Source organism: Loxodonta africana, chromosome 18 (assembly GCF_030014295.1).
Source record: "Loxodonta africana isolate mLoxAfr1 chromosome 18, mLoxAfr1.hap2, whole genome shotgun sequence".
NCBI lineage: Eukaryota > Metazoa > Chordata > Mammalia > Proboscidea > Elephantidae > Loxodonta > Loxodonta africana.
In genome coordinates this window covers 61,949,826-61,969,976 of record NC_087359.1, presented here as the reverse complement: position 1 = coordinate 61,969,976, position 20,151 = coordinate 61,949,826, and the positions used below count along the sequence as shown (strand labels likewise).

Genomic DNA, 20,151 nt, shown 5'->3' with positions numbered 1-20,151 from the left:
AATTCTTTTGGGTATATGCCTAAGAGTGGAATTGCTGAGTCAAGGTCAAGTTTATATTTTAAAAAGACCCCCTCCCTATTATTAACGGATATCATCCTGCAAGTCTCCGTTCTAATGCCATCCTCAAGCTCCTCAGTCAGAATTCATCTCTGCAGCATTTCTTACCCACTATACTGGCAAAATTGTACCCATTACTCATTGTCAGTGTTGTAACAGTGTGGGCGAACAGTCACTGTCACAGTCTGCTGGGGAAACATAGCCTGATGCAACCTTTTCCAAGGTTAACCTGGCAGTTCACTGCACAAATCCTTCGCCCCAGCCATCCCACTTGTAGGGAGTCTATCGCAGAGACATATAAATGCAGTAATGTTTACTGTCGACTGGCCTGTTAGGAGTTAACGAACCAGAAACAATCTAAATATCCAAATACATTATTGTGCAGTCCAGCAGTAAAATAAGATGCAGCTGCTAGAAAGAATCAGCCAGGTCCAGAGTGCTCAGGTGCACTGTTAAGTGGTGGGTTTAAATTGCAAATTAGCACATGTAGTTTGGTCTCGTTATTTTTTAAGTATACGTTAAAAAAAAAAAAAAAAAAAACCCAACCCATTGCCATCGAGTTGATTCTAACTCATAGCAACCCTATAGGACAGAGTAGAATTGCCCCATAGGGTTTCCAAGGAGCAGCTGGTGGATTCGAACTGCTGACCTTTGGGTTAACAGCCAAGCTCTTAACCACTGCGCCACAGTATACATGCACCAGCATGAGCATAGAGTCCCTGGCTGATGCAATCGGGAAAGGTGCTTGGGTGCTAAACGAAAGGCTAGAAGTTCGAGTCCATCCAGGGGCACCTCAAAGAAAGGCCTGGTGACCTACTTCCAAAAAATCAGCCACCAAAACCCCTATGGAACACAGTTTTACCCTGATACACACGGAGCCGCCATGAGTCAGAGTTGATTGACTGATGACAACTGGTGGATACGCATAGAAGAGCCTAGAAGAACACACCCAAACTGTTCACAATGGGAGGTGGATGACAACCACGGTTGCGAGCATTTTTTGTTACGACAAGCCAATGTCACACTGGCAATTGGAAAAAAAAAAAAAATTAAAGTTTTTTTTTTTAAACCGAAAGAGCAAATCACTCCTTCTTCCATGACTCAGAGAACCTTTGTACCTCTCCAGCGACTCTGTGGTCAGGGGCGGATTCTCCAATAAGCAAGGTTAGCACGGTGCTTACCATGCTTACCAGATCATTTAGAGTGAACAATTTCACAACTATTCATCACATCAAATACTCTGCTTCTAGGTATGGCTGGCGTCTATCTCTCTACCAACCCCACAGCACCTTCCTACAGAATCAAAGCCTCTTTTCAAATTTACAATCCCTGACAGGGACAGATTACCCAGTAAGGGAGGAAAGCACAGGTTTATTTGTGCTTACTTACTAATCTGTGGTGCACAATTTCAATCTTGGATATGGTGAAAAACACGAAATTGTGCACTACAGATTAGTAAGTAAGCACAAATACGCTCATGCTTACCGGGTAATCCATCTCTGTCTGTGGTCAGTAACAAGCAGGTCTGGCTTTTCCACTGGACAAGGAACTCCAGAGGCACTGGCACACCTCTTGCAGCTAGCAGCCAGTGGAACTCAGTAGGCACTGATTTGGCTGAACAGAGGCCACGTCTGCACACCGAGGGTAGGATAGCATGTTCAGTACATCTGGCCTTCTGTTCAGCACAAAGCCCACTGACCTCAGGACTGAATGAGAAGCAGGAATGTGGGAGGTCCCAGGGAATGGGGTCGAGGGCAGAGGCCAGACAGACAAAGAGGCTCACTGAGGCAGGCTGGGGCCTGGCCGTTCAGTAGGCAGACGCCTGTGCCAGTCAGGGAGCTCCCTCTGGACAGACATTCCCCCAGTCAGACCCTCTGTCCTAGGGGCATCCCCTGGAGTTACAATGTGGTCCTCCTCTCCTCTCTTCAGAGAAGGACATTCTCTCTGAGTTGAAAGAGATCCTTAGAAGGCATGTGGTTCATTAACTTCTCAACAACTGTTCATTAAGCACCTATTTATTATGTGCTAAGTACTAGGGACATTGAACTGAAGAAAATAGCTCCCTCACTGGAGTTCACATTGCACTGGGGAAGAGAGAAAGCTGAACACGTAATTATAATTCAGTACAATTAAACCAAAGCCAGAGGCAAACAGGGAATCCAGAAAAGGGCATCTAACCCAGAGTGGGAAAGAAGGAGTGTCAACAAAGGCTTCCCAGGGAGGACCAGGCCAAAGTGAAGTCTAGACAGGTAAGGAAGAGAGACTCAGGCCAATCAAGCCGTTCATTCTACTCACAGGAAAGGCTCCTGCTGGGGTGCTTTCCTCTAGCCACTGTTTTCAAGTATATGAATTTAAGGCTATACATGTTCCTCGAAGTACACCTTTGGTTATATTCCATGGATTTTGATATGTAGAGCTCTCATTTCCATGCAGTTCTGAAACAGTCTACAGTTTCCATTTTGATTGCTTCTCTACCTTTCAGGAGTATCCTTAACAAAATTATAGTTGTTGATTCTAATTTCATTGCACTGTGGTCTGTCAACATGACTATGATGCTATCAATTTTTTGAAAAAAATTAAGATTTCCTTTGTGGCCTGATACCTGATAAATATTTGTGAATGTTGTATGTATGTTTGATGAAAATGTCAGTACTGTTAGGGCACAAGCTTCTATGTATTTTTAGATCAGGTGTGTTAAGTATGAAATTCAAGTCCCCTCTCTCACTTATTTGCCTACTTGATATGACATTTCCTGAAAGGTCTTCTGGGTCCTTCTCTAGAATGCATCCCATTTTTCCATGAGAAGGTCTTCTTCTCTTGCTCCCCTTTTCTACAGTGTTCAACCTATACTGTTCTCCAGGAAACTTGCCATAATGAACCCCACCGAATTCTGAGCACTGCCTCTTTGGCCCTCCATCTGCTCAGTGCGAATCTGCCATGAGGAGGGTCTTCCATTTCAGCACATCAATGCTGGAGACCTTCCACTCTTGCATCCTGCCTCCCTCATCAGACTTGCAAACCTTACATTTTCCCCTCCCTCTACCTCCTCTGGCACACCCAGGCCAAAAGGACACAGTAAACACAGCCTGACTCCCCTGTCCCAGGCTCAGACGCCAGGCTCTACTCACCTCCTTCTGGATTTCATTTTTGAGGGCAGAGATCTTCATTTTCATATCCTCCAGCTCGTGGTCTGGGAAGGGGTGTACCTGGGGGCTGGCCTCAGACTCCTCAGGAGATGGAAACACTAGGTCGGCCAGGGGGATGTACCATTTGCAGTCATATTGCTGGTGTTTCCTGCAAAACAGCCAGAGAGACATGAACCAAAGAGAACTTGGCTCTTCAAACCACTACTGCCAGGCTTGAAGTCACCTGAAAGGGATTTACTGAGAGCTTGTCACAGGCAAGAGCAGTCCTTGTCTTTGAGGAGCCAGATGAGGACACATACACATGAAGTCATCATAATCAACCATGATGTCAGATGGTCAAGAACTAAATCGCGTGGGTCAGAGTAGGTGCTGTTGGAATTCACAGAATGACCCCCTTGCCCTGAAGATGTCCTGAAAAGAACATCAAGCAGGTTCTAGGGTCAGTCAGCAGTGAGGGCAATGGACCTTGGCCTTGCCAGTCTTCTGGCACAGTACTACTGATGTCTTTAAACATCCCAAACCACTTGAGTATCAGAAGAGTGACAGCTTCTTTGTTGGGCTCTCTCTTTCCTATTCCCCATACCACACCCTTCTGTTCCTTCTAGCCTATTCATACTTAGCTCACATCCATCATCTTTTGTGCTAGAGACAACACAGATGTTATTTTGAACGCAAACTCTGATCAACAGAGGTTACATGGAGTATTGGGTTGAGGATTATAAAGCCGTATCCAAGTCTAGCCGGAAAGAGTGCCGTGATTGATTAGCAATGTCGGCCACGGGCAAAGGACTGAAGGCAGAGGCATGTATGCTTATCTTTGCCATCCCTGCTTTAGACCTATCTCAAATCTGATCTAGTTGCAGGGAGTCCTCCCTTTATTGTAGGTCATAATTATCTCTCCACCTCTGACCTCATTCAGGACTTAGCTTTGTACCTCCCATTCTGGCCCCTTAGTGTGGCACTGAGTCTCCCCCTAGATTGTAAGGTAATGTTCTCGGCACATAGTAGGTGGTAAGTAAATGTAGATGGAGGAATGTGTGAATGAATACTGAATAACCTTTTCTACTCATGGCACAGGGTGGGCCCACAGTGCTGGGTATAAAGATGAAGGTGAAAAGGAGCTTTCAAATGAGACAAAGTAGGGTTCACATTCCATCTCCTGCACTTTCTAGCTGTGTCACCTTGAGCAACTTATTTAACTTCTCTAAAGCTCTTCTCTCGTCTGTGAGATGGAAATGTTAATACCTACTTTGTGTCATTGTTGGGAAGCTTACAAATTATATATTTAAACCATTTGTCATGGCACCTGGTATGGGATATATACTCAATAAATGGTAGCAGTAGATTTAATGAATATTCACTGAAGTGTAGTTAGCAAAAATTTGGAAATATCTATTACAAGGAGAATGTTAAGTAAATTAAGACATATACACTTGCAATATCACACAGTAAAGTAAAAGGATGATTATGGAGATTAGGCTGCAACAGGGAAAATGCTTATGACATGAAATGGAAAAAGCAGAGGCCAAAATTGGTATTCGTTCTGATTACAACTACATGAAAAAACACAAGAACATTAAAAGAACTGCAAGGAAATATAGCAGCAGGAGACTGGTGCTTATGTTCAGGCAGGTGATGGTTTTTGCTGAAATGTAGTTATATCATCATTATAATTAAAAACATGATTTACGTAAGATAAAGGCTGTGTAGTGATATAAAATTATTTTTTAAAAAGGAAACAAAAATATGGATTGCCTCAGGTTGCTGAGAGGCAGTACAAGGGGCAGGGTCCGGTTCCCCTAACTCCCATCCCTTTGTACCCTGGACTTCCGTACACTCACCCCGCAGATGTCTTCTTCAGCTTGGCGCACAGTAGGACATCTGTAAAGAGGAAGACGTGCCGCAGCTTCCGGGAGCCCTCCGACACTTCCACCAGGAAGCCATCCTTCACCAGCTGCCGCGTCTGAGGGAGATGCACAACCACCCCAGCCTGCTCAGAGAGGAGGGCAGCCCAGGGAACCCCATCTAGCTGGGGAGGGATGAAGAAAGGGACCGTGTTGCCTGGTGGTTAAGAGCACTGGCTTTGGAGTCACATGAACCTGGGTTTCAGTCCAGGCTCTGCCACTCCTCAGCTGTGATCTTGGGCAAATTCCCTGACCTCTCTGTGTTTCAGATTTACCCTCTGTTTTAAAATAGGGATCATGAGGTAGGTTTCTAAGGTAGGGTTCCTCATGATGGTATGTATAAACACTTAGCACAGTGCCTGGCATGTGATAAGTGATCAAGAAATGGTAGCTTTACACTTCCCTGTAGCTCCCGCCTGGATGGACTCGGGTCCAAGATGGCCTGGTTCCCTCACCCTGGGACACGAACCCTCCTGGGGATTTTCCCAGCTGAGCCTAAGAAGTCGATCTAGCTTCAGCTCAATCTCAGGCCTGCAGATCCACTCAGGTCTGTTTATGCTACTTCTGAGTGTATCCTTCAACCACCGGAAGCTCGATAGGAACACTGGGTTACCCTCAGGGGGCCGCAGCAGTGTCCTGGGGAGACCTGCAGCCACCTCTAACCTAGGCTCGGGTTGGTCAGGAATATTCTGCTCCATGTAGACCTTCCAGAGTCTCCTCTCTGCTCCTCAGAGCCAGTGGGCTTCTCTGCAGCTCACAACCTTCCGCAGCTTTCTCTGTGTATGGTATACCATGCGGCCTACATATACTCCCTGTGTGCATCATAGACGTGCGACCTACATATGCAGCCATATGTAGGTGAGCATTGATGGTAGACAATTAAAACCACCAGGAAGCGGTGGTGCTCTAAGCCCTCTGCAGACTGTTCAGCTATCCCTGGAGTAAAACCATTCCAGGGTGTTGCAAATCAGGGCTGAGACTCCACAAAGAGACAGCTCTCCGTGCCCCATTAGCCACTCTCCAGGCCTGTCCCTCATTACTTCCCTCCCCAGGAGACACTGGAGCCTTGAAAATGTAACAAAGGAGCATAAACTCAGTCAGCCTTCACTCCCAAATGCCACTTAATTACCTCTATTGTATCTGGGCCAGGCTGCTGACTCCCTCGGGTAACTGTCCCTCTGATTCTTCAAACGACCTCCCTTCACTGGAGTGCCCCCCACCCTTCCACCAAGAAGGGCCCCCAGGGAACTGGAGCTGCTGTACCATAGCCAGGTGCCCACATCGGACATTCCAGCAACCTGGGAGGTCCCAGCCACCTCCAGTGCCAGCCTTTCCTGCAGGCAGGCTCACTCCCCAGCTCCTGCCCTCCTGCCTGCTCGGGCTGATTGGAAGCAGCTCAGAGGCCCCCTCTTCCGGCTCAGCCAGCCATTATCTTTCAGAGGGCCCATGGGGGTACCATACTGGCCAGAGGAGGGTGTTTGCATTCAAGAATGAAGCACCCAGAGCCCCCAGATCCCCTGGTATGGTGGACAATGCCTGGGGCCTGCGGGCAGTTATATCCAGGTAAAGAATCCAGTTCTGATGCTTATGGCTGAGAGACCTCCTGCCTGAGAGACCTTCTGCCAGTCACCAAGCATCTCCAGACCTCGGTTTCCTCTTCTGCCTCACTGAATTATTATGAGGATTCAGGGGACCCTGGACTGAAAGTTCTCATCCCAGGGCGACTGAAGATTGAAGACCTCTCCTTGGCCGGGAAAACCCCTGGCAGGTGGGGGATCAGGGCTGGAGGGCAAGGGCACAGGGCAGTGATACCCATGCGTGAAGGAGTGCAGAGGTGGGGAGTCTGGTCCACTGCCACTCCTCACATAGGCCCCAGAAGTCCTGGGTGCAAGGCTGTGCTGGACCCCAAGCTCACCTCGCCCTTGGGGGTCGTGACTGCAGTCCGGCGGGGGTCAATGTCCTCATTGATGCTGGAGAGGAAGTTCTGAGAGATGCGGAGGGCATCCTGGAGCAGTGGGTAGTCTGGGTGGTCCACGGGTGTGTGCTTCAGGAGGTCCTGGGGAGGGGCGGGTGGTGAGCGGGGGGGTAGTGCTGGGACTCAGTGACGAGACAGTGGGGAGATGGGTGGACCGGGAGTACCCAGCCCTCACTGAAAGAATTTCAAAGGTAGCACTCAGGGACCCACACTTGAGTCTGGTCATGCTGCAGAGTCTGAACTAAGCATGAGGGTCAGGGCAGCAAAGTGAGGGCAGCGCCCCCTTTTCCTGCTGCAGCCATTATTCCTTCTCCTGGCAGGGTAGTCAGGTAGAGCCTCTCCCTACAACAGCTGGGGGACAGGCACTCTGCTCCCACCCCACACCTGCTCCGAGGCCAGAGGAGAACAGAGGCAGAGGCTGGGGAAGAAGTGCCTGCCTCCTCGGGAGCATTTGGCCAAATGTCAAGCTTGGTAGCCAAGCTATATTTAGGCCCTGGCCCCGTTGGCATGGTTACCGCAGACCAGACAGGCACAGCCAGGGCCCAAGGACCCTCTGCCCAATTCCCCACAGCGGCTGTTCTCAGTGGCTCCAGCACCTTCCCATCCTGAGCTCAGTCTCCTGCTCAACTCCTAACCCCTCCCTGGCCATCGGGGGGGGGGGGGCCTGGCACTCACGTGTAGGACCAGGGTGCTCCGAGTGACTCGATCGATGGGCTTGTAGAGCAGAGCTGTTGGGGAAGCAGGGAGAAGGAGATGGGGAGGATGAAATACAGGAGCAACTTCAGGCCTTGGAGACCAGCCTGACTCCCCCTCCACCCTCTGCCTTGCTCCTCCATATGAACTCCCACTTGCAAGAAGCCGAAGTGGGTCCCCCAGCCGCATCCACCTCCACTCACCCCAGAGCAGACTAGACAACACAGACAGACTGACTTGCAGCCAGGGCAGCCCCGGCTCCTCCCTGCCCCTGCCTTCTCCTCACATCTCCCCTCAGACGTGATTTCTTGGAGGGCTGCCCCCAGGCCTGTCCTGGCTCACAGCAGGTGCAGAGGCTCCCCTGGACTCCACCTGGAATCAAGCAGCCACACTAGCCATCCTCCCACAGGCCTACAGCACACCCAGGGTCACAGCCAGGACCCCAGGATGGAGAAGGAGACCCATGGTTTTTCCAGGGAGGGCAGCTTCGCCTGCCCACTCAGCTCATACCCCTCCTATCCGAGGCCTGGCACCGTCTGCCGGAAACAGCACACTTTGTTCTGACTCACACAACCGGCCTCAGCTCTATGGGGAAGACCCCTCTACACTCCATCAAACCCCCAGAACAGGACGGGCTGGGAGCCAAGGAGGCTGGCCAGGGCACCACAGAAAGGCTCCACTCTCAAGCAAGTGGTGGCCCGAGGGGGCAAAACCTTCCTAAAGAAAGCCAGGTCGGACCTCTGTGTGGGAGCCCTGATGAAGCTGGGAAAATGCAAGCTTGGCTGACCCCAATTCACCACACCCCTCTGTAACCTCCGCAACCCGGACACCAAGTGAGCATGGCTGGGATTCAACAGGGACAGGTGGGGTGGCAGCTGGTGGACCAACACTTCCAAAAATCCTTCCCTGCAAGCAGCTGTGCAGTGCCCCACCCCACACGGGTGGCTCAGCTTCAGTCCTGCACCTGGACGCTTCTTTGCCTGGGGTCAGGACCTCTGGCTTCCTGCCCCAGGAGTCATAAGACGCAGGATGCTGGTCTGAGAAGAAGGACCCTGGAGTGGGTGTCCCATAGGACTGGATGTGACAGGTGCCCAGAACCAAAAAGCATGCCCTAGGTAACCCCCAAACCAGAGTTCCCAGAAGCCTTGGACACAAATACCCCACATGTTGCTAAGCAGACACCTCAGGGAACAATCTCCTGGTTCCCCAGATAAGACGAAGTTCTCCATGGTGTGCCACAAGCCTCATCTGTAATCTTTACTCAGGTGCCCATTAGGATTACTGGGGAAGCTCTTAAAAGTCACATCTGCCTGCCCTGCCCACACCCATCAACCAAATCCTAACCGCTGGGTGGGGGGACCTGGGTATCAGCAATTTTTAAAGTTCTCCTGATGATTCTGATATATAAGCATGGGCTGAAAACCACTGCTGTATGCAAACACACTATGGCTTTATCTGTAGCCTTTTCTTAGCAGTTTCTAGAGACTCTCCCCATGGGCTGTGGGAGTGCTAATGGGGAGGTGGCAGGACCAGGCTTGGGGTGTCCGGGGACAGTGAGGGTGGAGCTCAGTCACCGGCCTAGAAGACACCCATTTCTGAGGCTCTTTCAGGCCTCACCTGTGGCTCAGCCCTTCTTCGGGAGGAAACACACCCAGAGAACCCCAGAGACCCAAGAGAAGAGGGCAAGTTTAGCAGACACCTGCCAGGGTGGGCCTCGAGCCCGAGCCTCAGCCCCAGGGAATGCTGACATGGCACTGTCAGCTCCCCATTCCCTCCCGGTCCCAGGAGGGAGAGGTTTCTAACTAATCTCAGAGGTCTGCACAAATGGTGAGTTGGGTTTCAGAGGGTTATTAATATGCCCGCAGTCACCTCGAGAATCCACCTGCCTGGGGCCGTGGAATGTGTCCTGCAGCCTTGCTGGGTGGGATGTGGACAGCTGCGGGGGAGATGGGAAGGGAGGAAGTGCAGGGGGAGAGACCAGAGGCCCAGCTCTGTGTCCACAGTCACATATGGAAGAAACCAGGGGAGGAAGAACAAGCCCAGTGTTGGTGCTCCCCATGGCCCCTGCTTCCCGCTTCCACTCAGAATTCAGGGTGAAGAGCCCCCTCCCCCAGGGACCCCTGCCCTTCTACCTGCTCCATGGCTCTCGCAGGCCAACCTGCCTCCCTCCAGTCCCTGCTTCACTCTCTTCCCACCCCTTACCAGGCTGTTTCCGGCCTGCCTGGGATACCTACCACTCACCACATTGCAATGCCTGCCTCTCCCAGTCCTCCAGGAAGCCTTCCCTGACCACGACCTTTGTAAATTGCACCTATTCCATCTACAAGTCAGATCACTGACAAGAGCAAGCTGGTCCCTATCTAGTTTACTGGGTATTTCCTCTGCCCAAAGGCACTGAGTTAACTGCTTTATGTGCATTATCTCCTGGGATTAAAAAAAGGAAGCAATTATCATTAGCACCGTTTTACAGATGAGGAAACTGAGGCACAGAGAAGTGATATCGCTAGCTCACAATCACACAGTTGTGAGTGGTGGCCCCTAACTTTGAGCAGCTTCCTCCACAGGGGAAGGCAGCACCTGTAAAGGCTCAGGGAACCTCAGGGAGAGGAGGGGATCACAGTGACTCCGCTGTGAGGTGTCCACAGCCCTGGCATGGAGCTCTACAGGTAGGTGCTCAATAAGTGCCAGTGAGCTCCGGGTGGCCTGGTCACTGCGGGACCTCCAGAACCGGCACCCCTCAGAAGGCTGAGAAGATTCTAACCTCCACGGATCAGCAGGGGACCATTCACTTCTCACTCCCCACTCTGAAGCTAACTTCAAAGACAGTGTTGCACAGACCAAAGAAATCCTGAACTCTAGGTCCTAGGCCTGTTTCACTATGCCCCAAGCTTCCTTTTGGGGAGAGAAGAGGAAGCAGAGTCTACCCTTTTTCTTTTTTAGGAAGGCAGGGTTGAGACTTGGCTGGCTCCTGGGCCAAATCAAAACGAGCATTTCCCCTCTGATCTTCAGCAGGCCAATTTCAAGTCCAGCTCTCCTTCTGACCCCAGGCTAACAGAATCTGAACCTAGGGGCAGGTGTCAGGCCACACACAGCCCCTCCAGCACAGTGACCTCCGGGAGACAGCCCAGGAAATCGCATCATCTCTTCCAGCAGCCTGCCACTCCCCTCAATTCAGCCTTCCACAAGGAACTCGGGGTTACCACGGAGATATGAAAGCAAAATGACTGAGAAGGGTGCATAGACAAAATGCCTGGTGGGAGGGAAGAGGAAGGTCCTAGAAACAGCCGCCCGCCACTCCAATCCACAGGGGCCCAGAGCAGCTGCCTACAGGCAACGCTTGCCCCCCGCAGCCCTGCCAAAGGCAGCTGGCCTCACCTCTAAGGCCCTTCTTGCCTCAGAGAGCAGGGCGCACCAAATTCCAGGCAGCACCCTGCCCAGACCTGCTCCAAGCCCTACCAGCAACGACCCGGCTGACAGTGTGTGCCTGTCCCAGGACTCCCCTGCCGAGGGAGTAGCAAGGAGGATGCTCTGGGTCCCTACCACGGTAGGGTGGGTGTGTGACCTTCACAAAGCAACAGCTGGCCACACTCCCCTCTTCTGCTGGCCGCCTGCTAAATGCCAAGCCCTTGGCTTCTCTTACTGCAGCTCAAGGGTCTCCACTGGCTAGAAACAAACATCCCTGGAGCAGCCCAAGCCCTCTCTGCTCTCCCAGCCGGATCCACGTTCTCCCAGTGCTGAGGAAGGGAGGCAGCGAAGACAGCGTGTGCACTCCGCCCACAATACCCTGGCCGCAACCTCCTCTCCTCTCTCTGGGAACAAAGAAACTCCCAACTTTGCCCTCCAGCCCAGGCTGGCACCCATTTGGTTCAAGGCATTGCTGTCCAAACCATCTGTCACTCTCTGACTGGCCATTGCTGACCCCTCTGTCCGGCTTAACCCAGGGTTACCATGTCTGCAGGTACATCCTTGTCACTTTCTTTCCTTACCAGCCTCTCCAGAAGTCAGCCAAACCTCCCAATTGCCCACAGATCCTCGGTGGTACCTCTATCTTTCTAGCCTCGTCTTTCCATTTCAAATCACGCTGCCCGGAGCAGCCCCCAGGCTCTTCGAGTCCAGGCTGGAAGCTAGCAAGGATGGGGGTAAACACATATCCAGCCCCTTGCCAACTCTCCCTTCCCTGCTGCCCCCCAGACCTTGACAGTCACATTGAAGCCCACTCCAGCCAGCTCCGGGAGGCGGGAAAGCACCCCACCTCCCAGGGCTGGGGGGCCGGGGTTACCATAGGTGCAGTTACAGCAGAAGCGAACGATGAGGAGGACTTCCATGGCAGCCTGCGTCCCCGCGGCAGGAGCACGCGGCCATCGCTCCCGGCTCCCCGGCTCCCATCAGCAGCCTGGCCACTCAGCCACCTTGCTGCCTGCTGCACAGCCTCCAGAATAGGGCTGCTTCCGAGTGCTCCTCCAGCAAGGGGGAGGGGGAGAGGAACGGAGCGGAGCGGAGAGGCGGGAGGAGGGGAAGGGAGGGGGAGGAGGAGGGGAGCAGAGTGAGGAGCCTGCTGGCATCCTAAGGAGGAGCACGTTTGTAGCTGGCCGGTTGCCTGGGGACGTGTGAAGCTGGATTCCTCGCGTACGTACACATGCTCACACACACACACAAGCTCACACACACACATGCGCATGCGCACGCACGTACTCACACGCACACGCCAGCAGGGAGGGCACCACATTCACACACTTAGTCCACAAAGCCAGACAAAGGAAGGTGACTGCTATGCAGCCCATTCCCCGAAGTACCTTCCATGGTGACTGACGTGTGGCTGTCCTTGGAGTCCTTGGGACCTTTCACTTTGAGCTCCTGCCAATGGGAAGAGAAGAATCACTACCTGGTCTGTGCCCTGCCTCTCCCACACCCCATTGTAAGCATGGCAGGAAGAAGACAGAGGACACGAATGAACACGCGTCTCCCTCTGTCTCGGCACCGACAGAACCCCTGTGCCCACCACCCATGCTCTCCTGGAGCCCCATGGATTCCAGTGGTTCTGGTGGGATCAAGAAGGAGGGGACTCTAGAGAGGATGGCGAAAATGGGGGGGCTCCTTAGATCCATCCCCTAAAGCCCCTCCCCACCAACACTGAGGGTCTTTCAGACAACAGGCAGTGGCAAGAGCTGGTCTCCACCCCCCTGTACCCAGCAGCCACTACTCAGGGATCTGTACACATCAGCCCAGAGCAGGCAGGGTTTGAGTCAACAAGTACCAGGTGTACCAGCTGATCCTTGGGCACAGCAGCCCTTGTGATACACAGTAAGTGGTCACCTGCATGGGGGGGAGAATGGGGGGGAGCAGGGAGATGGGGAAGAGATACTGTGCCACTCACGGCAGTCCAAGTTACATCCCAGCCATACCCACTGCCACTGAGTCAATAATGGCTCATGGTGACCCCACGTGTTGCACAGTAGAGCTACTCCACAGAGTTTTCTTGGCCATAATCTTTATGGAAGATCGCCAGGTCTTTCTCCCACAGCACCACTGGGTGGGTTAGTAGTAGTTGAGCGCAAGCTATTTTCGATACCCAGGGACATTCAATGAGGAGGCAATCACCTAGCCTCCAGCTCGCCTGGCATTCCCCATCCACCGGTGCCTATGCTGGGTATCAGAAAGGAAGCTGCAGGGAGGAGAGAGCCAACCCCCCTCTGGACCCCATACAAAGCAAGCAGGTAGTGAGAGCTGGCAGTGAGATAAGCCAGGGAGGGCTTATCTGATCCAAACCTCCTTTCTTAGCCTTAGAGAAGAGAGGCTCCAGCCCAGCCCTGGCTAGCGGGGCAGTGCGCCTGCAATGGGAGCTGTAATGCAATCCCTGCTGGGTGGCTCAGTGCACAAGGCCTCCAATGGGGGTGGCAGCGGGAAGGCAGGGGGCAAGGTGAGGACAAGGTCAAGTATTAGGTAAGGTTGCTTGCTCTGCCAGGAAGGGAGGAAATGCTCAGACAGCAAGAGTCCCACATTTGCTACTCCTGCCTCATGCCATCTCCAGACAGAGAAAACCACAAGGGACGAAGCATAGAAGTGTGTGTGTGTGTGTGTGTGCGCGTGTGTGTGTGTGTGGTAGGGGCGGGGGTGCTTGGCTTTTCCAGGCCATGTCTCTGCCTGGTGCCTGGATTCCCAGCTTTAGGGAATTTTTCTGCACACCTCCCTCCAGTGAAGCCTAGAGGTATGAAATCACCCCGCTGCAGAGAAGGACCTAATTGCGGTAATTAAGTGGCAGCGCCAGCAGGAAGCAACAGCGTCAGCATGTGAGTCAGGATGAGAAGCCACCTGGCAAGAGGCCATGGGCCTGCTCTGCCTCTGGGAGCCGGAGGACTTGCAAGGGCCTCAGGATGGGTGCAGGGGCTTCTGCCCATCAAGGGTAACAGGCACTCCACCCAGGCTAGGAGGGGCCCTGCATTGTGGCCAGCCAGCAGCCTGTGCAGGGCCACTCTGAACACCCGCCAGAGAGGCTAGCTTGCTCCCAGGGAGGCTGGGAACCTTGAGGGGAAGCCCCATTCCTCCAGCCTCCTGATGCCACATAGAAGGACTTCCCCACCCCTCACTCGCCCTCCCTGCCTGGTAGGGTGACTCACTGGTTCCATGCATTTGGGAGAAAACTGAGCTCAGCCCCTCCTCCCTACCTGCTTGGGTGGTTGCACCCTAGTTAGAGGGGCAGGTGCTGCCTTCATCAGGGAGGTCTGTCTGGTTTCCCATCCCTGCTGGAAACTGCATACATACGTTTAATTCTGGAGGTGAATGTGAGCAAGCCCAGTGTGGCTACAGACAAAAGTCCACACTTTCCAACCCGCCTTTGACTAGTAATAATGCCAACGTTTTGATCTCCATCTGTGCGACTCTTGTGTTGCCTCTTGGATGGTTCCAACTTGGGCATAAGCTGTGACCCCGTAGTTTCAGGAAAACTCTCCTACATCTCACTGCCTTTTCTAGTTAGAGCCGATATGGGGAAAGCAAAGGGCCAAGAGGGTCTTTAAGGCAGGACTCGGAAAACTGCAGGAGTAGCTTCACCTCCCAGACCCAGAGGTTCTCCTGCCCCAGGCCTGGAGCTGGGTGCTCTGACTGCAAGGCCAGTGGCTTCAGGGTGTCACTGGAAGATTTCTGGATAAAGAGGTGAGCTGGGCTACGGTCCTAAAGGATCCCAGAGCAACCATCCCCTCCACACCACATTCTGGATAGACGTGTCAATGGCAGATAAGGCCACACATCTGCCCTGCAGAGGAGCATGAAGAGAGGGCTTAGATGCAGTGGCAGGGACAGGCATGTCCACAACCCGAAGGCTTAGGGGTTCTTCTCCACTTAAGAGTTACACTTGCCCCCTCTGTCTTCCCCTGCTTATGGGATTGCAGAACCTTAGAATTGGCAAGGATCTTAAAAGACTATCTAGTCCAGGCTTCCTGAAATTTTCCTGATCATGAAAATCACTTAGGGAGCTGGTTATAAATACAGATTCCTGGGCCCTGCCTCAGAACTTTCTGAATCAGAAGCCGCAGGGAAGGTGCCTGGAAATCTGCATTTCAAACTGGTGATTCTTATCAAGCAAGTCTGGGGTAAGGAGTCCAGACACTTCACGCTACAGAAGAGGAAACAATGGCCAAGAGAAGGGAAGTGACTTGCTCAAGGTCATCAAAGAGGGGGGAAAATACGGCTTTTTATTTTATCTCCCCTGTTCCTCTCTCTAACCTAAAATAGAATAATCATAATAAAAAAAAAAATCAAACAAACTGATATTCTTACATTAAAAGGGAAAATGTCAGGTGCAAGAAAGCAAATGTCAGGTGAAGTGTTACCCAGCAGGGGAACCACTTCCCTAACTGGCATGCAGCGGGCACGCGGCCCAGATGCTGGATGGCTCTGAGCTGCCCCAAGTCCAGCGTTGTTGTTCGTTGGGGTGGCTGTGTGAGGGAGCAGCCCACCTCTGAGATCTTTTGGAACTGGTTGTTGGACTGGCTGCACTTCTCAGCTGTCTCCAGAGCGACTTTATAGTTATCCACAAACGCTTTGTACACACCAAGCTGGCTGGCCTGCGGGGAAGAGACAGGGAATGGAGAGAGAGGAGGATGGGAGGGGATGGGGAGAGAGGATTAATGAATGGATGAAAGCTTAACCAGGGCACCTGAAGCCTCCCTTAGATCTCAGAACCTCTAACTCAGCTCCAAAGGGTTAGATGGGAACAGAGGAGGGAAGGCAGAGATGTACATATTACAGTATCCCTTTGAACTTGGCAGTTTCCATGGAAACAGGCTCAGCCAATAAGGTTAACATGGGGGTAGTTGGGGGGAGCAGCACAGGGCCTTCGGTGGCGTGCTAGGAATTCAACTCATCACAGCGTTGGGCTCTGTTTGGCATTGTCAAGATCTCACAGGGTTTGAGCCCCTTAATGCCTGACACCTCTTTCACATCCTGGAATTAGATGGAGGGGGGAGGGACAGATAGACGGGGAGAGGGGTGGGCACCTGTGGCCTGCTCAGCCCTGAAGCCCCCATGTTGAGGCTGGGGCACAGCATTTAAAGACACAGTCTCCAGCTCCCTGGGCCTCCAGGTCCCCACCTCCTCTGGCCTACAAGGAGGTGAAGCTCCTGCCTGACCACACATTTGCACATCACTCTCAACCTTACACAAAGCTTTCTGGTCTAGGAGCCCACGGGCCCTGGCCTCCTGTGGGAGGCAGAACAGATCCCACCATTCCTTTCTGCAAAGGGGAAAATGAGGCTCATTAATCCAATTCCTCAAATATTTATGGAAAGCCTGCTCTGTGCTGGGCATATGCATTTTCTCGGACAGGAACAAAGGATGGAATTCAAATTAAAACCACAATGAGATACCATTTCGCACCCATCAGACTGGCCAAAATTTAAAAGTCTAATTATATCAAGGGTCAGCAAAAATGTAGGGAAATATGAGCACACAGACTGCCTGTGAGGGTATAAATTAGGACAATCATTTGGAGAGCAACTGGCACTAATAAGGCTGACTGCCACCCATCTGCCTGTTTGTTGTGCTGTGGTGGCTTGTGAGTTGCTGTGATGCTCCAAGCTATGCCACCACTATTTCAAATACCAGCAGAATCACCCATGGTGAACAGGTTTTAGCAAAGGTTTCAGATTAAGACAGATGTGGAACAAAGACCTGGTAATCCGTTTCTGAAAACCAGCCAGTGAAAATCACATGGATCACAATAGAACATTACCCAACTACCTTGCTTTAAACATGTCATTAAAAACCAAGTCAATCCCATTGCCACTGAGTCAATTCCAACTCATAGCGACCCTATAAGATAGGGAGAACTGCCCCATTGGATTTTCAGGGCTGTCCCCGGGAGTGGCTGGTGGAACTGCCAATCTTCTGGAGAGCAGCTGAGAGCTTAACCACTGTGCCACCAGGACTCCTGGGACTTGCCATTAGGAGGGATCCATTGCTGGAAGAGGACATCATGTTTGGTGAAGCAGAGGGCCAGTGAGGGTGAGGGAGACCCTCAGCGAGATGAGCTGGCACAACAGCTGCAACAATGGACTTGAACATGCCAGTGACTGTGAGGATGATACAGGACCAGGCGATGTTTCGTTCCGTTGTACACGAGGCCACCGCGAGCCACAGTCAACTCCAGGGCAGCTAGCGAGCTACCTAATAAAGCTGAAAATGTGCACAGCCTCTGGCTTAGCAAATGTATGTCTACGTGCAAATCCTGGACCTGTGCTGTCCAATACAGTAGCCACTGGCCACACGTGGCTACTGAGCACCTGAAACATGGCTGGTCTGAATTAAGACGTGCTGTAACTGTGAAGCACACGCAGGATTTCGAGGGCTTGATATGAAAAAGGAGAATGTTAAATATCTCAGTGATCATTTTTAACATATGTATTACATGTTGAAGAGATAATATTTTGGATCTATTGGGCTACATAAAGTATATTCAAATGAATTTCACCTGTTTATTTTTCCTTACAGATGTGGCTCGCATTATATTTTATCAGATAGCGCTGCTCTAGAGAAACATTCATGTGTACCCAAGGAGACTCTTCCTTCTAGTGGAAGGACCAGAAACAAATGCTCGCCAACCAGGAAACCCACACAACACACAGCAGTTAAAATGAATGAGCTAAATATATGTGGAGCAACACCGGCAAGCTTCAAAACCAAAGTTGAATGAGTTGCAAAATACAGAAGATAGGACACATACATACACTCCTATACATTTTAAGGAAACCCTGGTGATGTAGTGGTTAAGTGCTACGGCTGCTAACCAAAGGGTCGGCACTTTGAATCCACCGGGTGCTCCCTGGAAACTCTATGGGGCAGCTGTACTCTGTCCTATAGGGTCGCTATGAGTCGGAATCGACTCGACGGCACTGGTTATACATTTTAGAAGTACATGCAATGCCATAAAAACACAGAGATATGTAGTAAAACTATAAACTGCAGCCCAGAAGTCTATATATATACACATCAAATGTATTCCAGTAGCTGCTTCCAGGGAAACTGGAAGGGCAGGCGGGAAGGTGAAGGGAAGAGAGATTTCAGTTTCATCTCTCAGGTTTTACTTCCTTGATTAAGGAAAGTTTTGCTACATATTTTCTGAGCTTAACATATGTTAATTCTGGGAGGCGAGCACCCAGTTGTCTGCTGCATTATTCTCCAGATTTTCTGGTCTAGATTGTTTTTTTCCAATGAAGTAGGAAGGGAATTGAGCTGCTGCAGTGCTTCTGCTTCCCCACCCAGCTGCCAGGGTGCCCCTTAGCCCCACCCCAGAAGACCACTCTGCTTTTTGCAGAATCTTTGTGCTCCTCGAGGACCCAAACAGGCTACACAGGGGCAAGACGGTGACCACAGCATCAGCCAGGCCTGGAGCCTCCCGGGGCAGCTGACCGGTGGGTCTAACGAAGCCAGAGAGGAGGAAAACTAGATGCTTGGGGAGCAGCCAAGACCAGAGGGTGCAGGTCTCAGGGCCAACAGAGCCAGACTTTTCAAAAAGAAAAATCTTGTAAGAGTTGCAGGAAGAGATGGGTTTGTCTGCTTTTCCAGAGGGAGTATAGGCCCATTGGTGCCCTCAAGCTACAAGAGGTTTGCAAGATAGTCATTACCTAAACCAAAGCGAAAATCATGGATATTCTTCTTCCAGGAGAGGCCTCTCCCTGGCCCCTGTGTCCATGGGAAGGATAAGGCCTGGGTGCCCAAGTCAGAACACTACCCACCCCCCTCCTGCCTAAGGGAGCAGCAGCAGGTGAGCCAAGGGCAGGGACCACCTGGGCAGAAGGTGTATGTGCAGGACTCATGGGCCATCCCAGCCACTGCCATCTCCATGGCGCACTCCCGGCTGCAGGGCTCAACACCCAGGGTCATTAACCGGGGAAGTGGAGGTTGCCTGGAAACATCAGCTTGGCACTGGGGTGATCTCATAAAACAAACAGCAGGGATGCTAATTCCCCTCTCTCAGTAATGAATAATCAAATATCCGGAGGCTTCAGCTGAAAATAAACTGTCTCCAGATGCCCAGCCTGCCTGGCTCCACCCAGGCCTCCCAGGCCTGCAGCCCTAGGTGCCTGAGACATCAGGCCTGAGCCTGGTGGAGCAGGCGGCCCTGGTGGGAGTGGGGTGCAAGTGATGAAGGTAAACTGGGACAGCCTTTCCACTGTGCTGCAGGCAACCCATTCTCCTGCCCCTGGGCTTGCTCCCTTCCGTCCTCCTGAGGGCCGAGAAGAGACCACTACCCCCACCCCCTCCCCGGCTCAGGCTCCTGGAACTAGGCTGGGAGTGATGGCTGGGTGTCCACCATCTCTGAGCTGGGGAAGCACTCTGGGGCTGCTGGAGGCAAAGGTGTGAAATTTCCTTGTAACAATGTCTTCTGGAGTGCCACTTTCTAATAATAATGATAATAATAATACTAGTAGTAATGATAGTACTAACAGTAGTAATAATGGCTAACTGTACTAAGTATTTACTACGTGCCATGCTGTGTTGAGAAACCCGGGTGGTGTAGTGGTTCTTTCTGTCTGTGTCACTGGGTCTTTGTCTTTCTTTTACTTCTCTCTGTGCCTCTCCTGGAAACCCTGGTGGCGTAGTAGTTAAGCGCTACGGCTGCTAACCAAAAGGTTGGCAGTTCGAATCCACCAGGTGCTCTTTGGAAACTCCATCGGGCAGTTCTACTTTGTCCTACAGGGTCACTATGAGTTGGAATTGACTTGATGGCAATGGGTTTTTTTTTTTAATGCTGTGTTCTAAGCACTTTTCATGTATTAAACTAATTCTTACAACAATCCAAAGAAGATTACTAATAATACTAACATAATAATAATATAAAGATAGAATAATGATGTCCTCGGGAGAAGTTAGGTGAGTTGCC

General features: G+C 51.6%; 1 protein-coding gene across 4 annotated transcripts in view; it reads right to left on the bottom strand.

The window, feature by feature from the left end:
* ABR (ABR activator of RhoGEF and GTPase) overlaps positions 1-20,151 on the bottom strand; it is a 204,874-nt gene that overhangs the window by 49,919 nt on the left and 134,804 nt on the right. For 3 of the 4 annotated variants that reach the window (XM_064271499.1, XM_064271500.1, XM_064271503.1), the window contains 6 exons: positions 15,728-15,835; positions 12,569-12,629; positions 7,758-7,810; positions 7,023-7,163; positions 5,045-5,166; positions 3,186-3,351 (listed from right to left, as the gene is read on the bottom strand). In XM_064271499.1, the coding sequence (XP_064127569.1) occupies positions 3,186-3,351; positions 5,045-5,166; positions 7,023-7,163; positions 7,758-7,810; positions 12,569-12,629; positions 15,728-15,835 (651 nt within the window). The remainder of the gene's footprint in view (positions 1-3,185; positions 3,352-5,044; positions 5,167-7,022; positions 7,164-7,757; positions 7,811-12,568; positions 12,630-15,727; positions 15,836-20,151) is intronic. The other variant, XM_064271502.1, reaches the window with a different exon arrangement.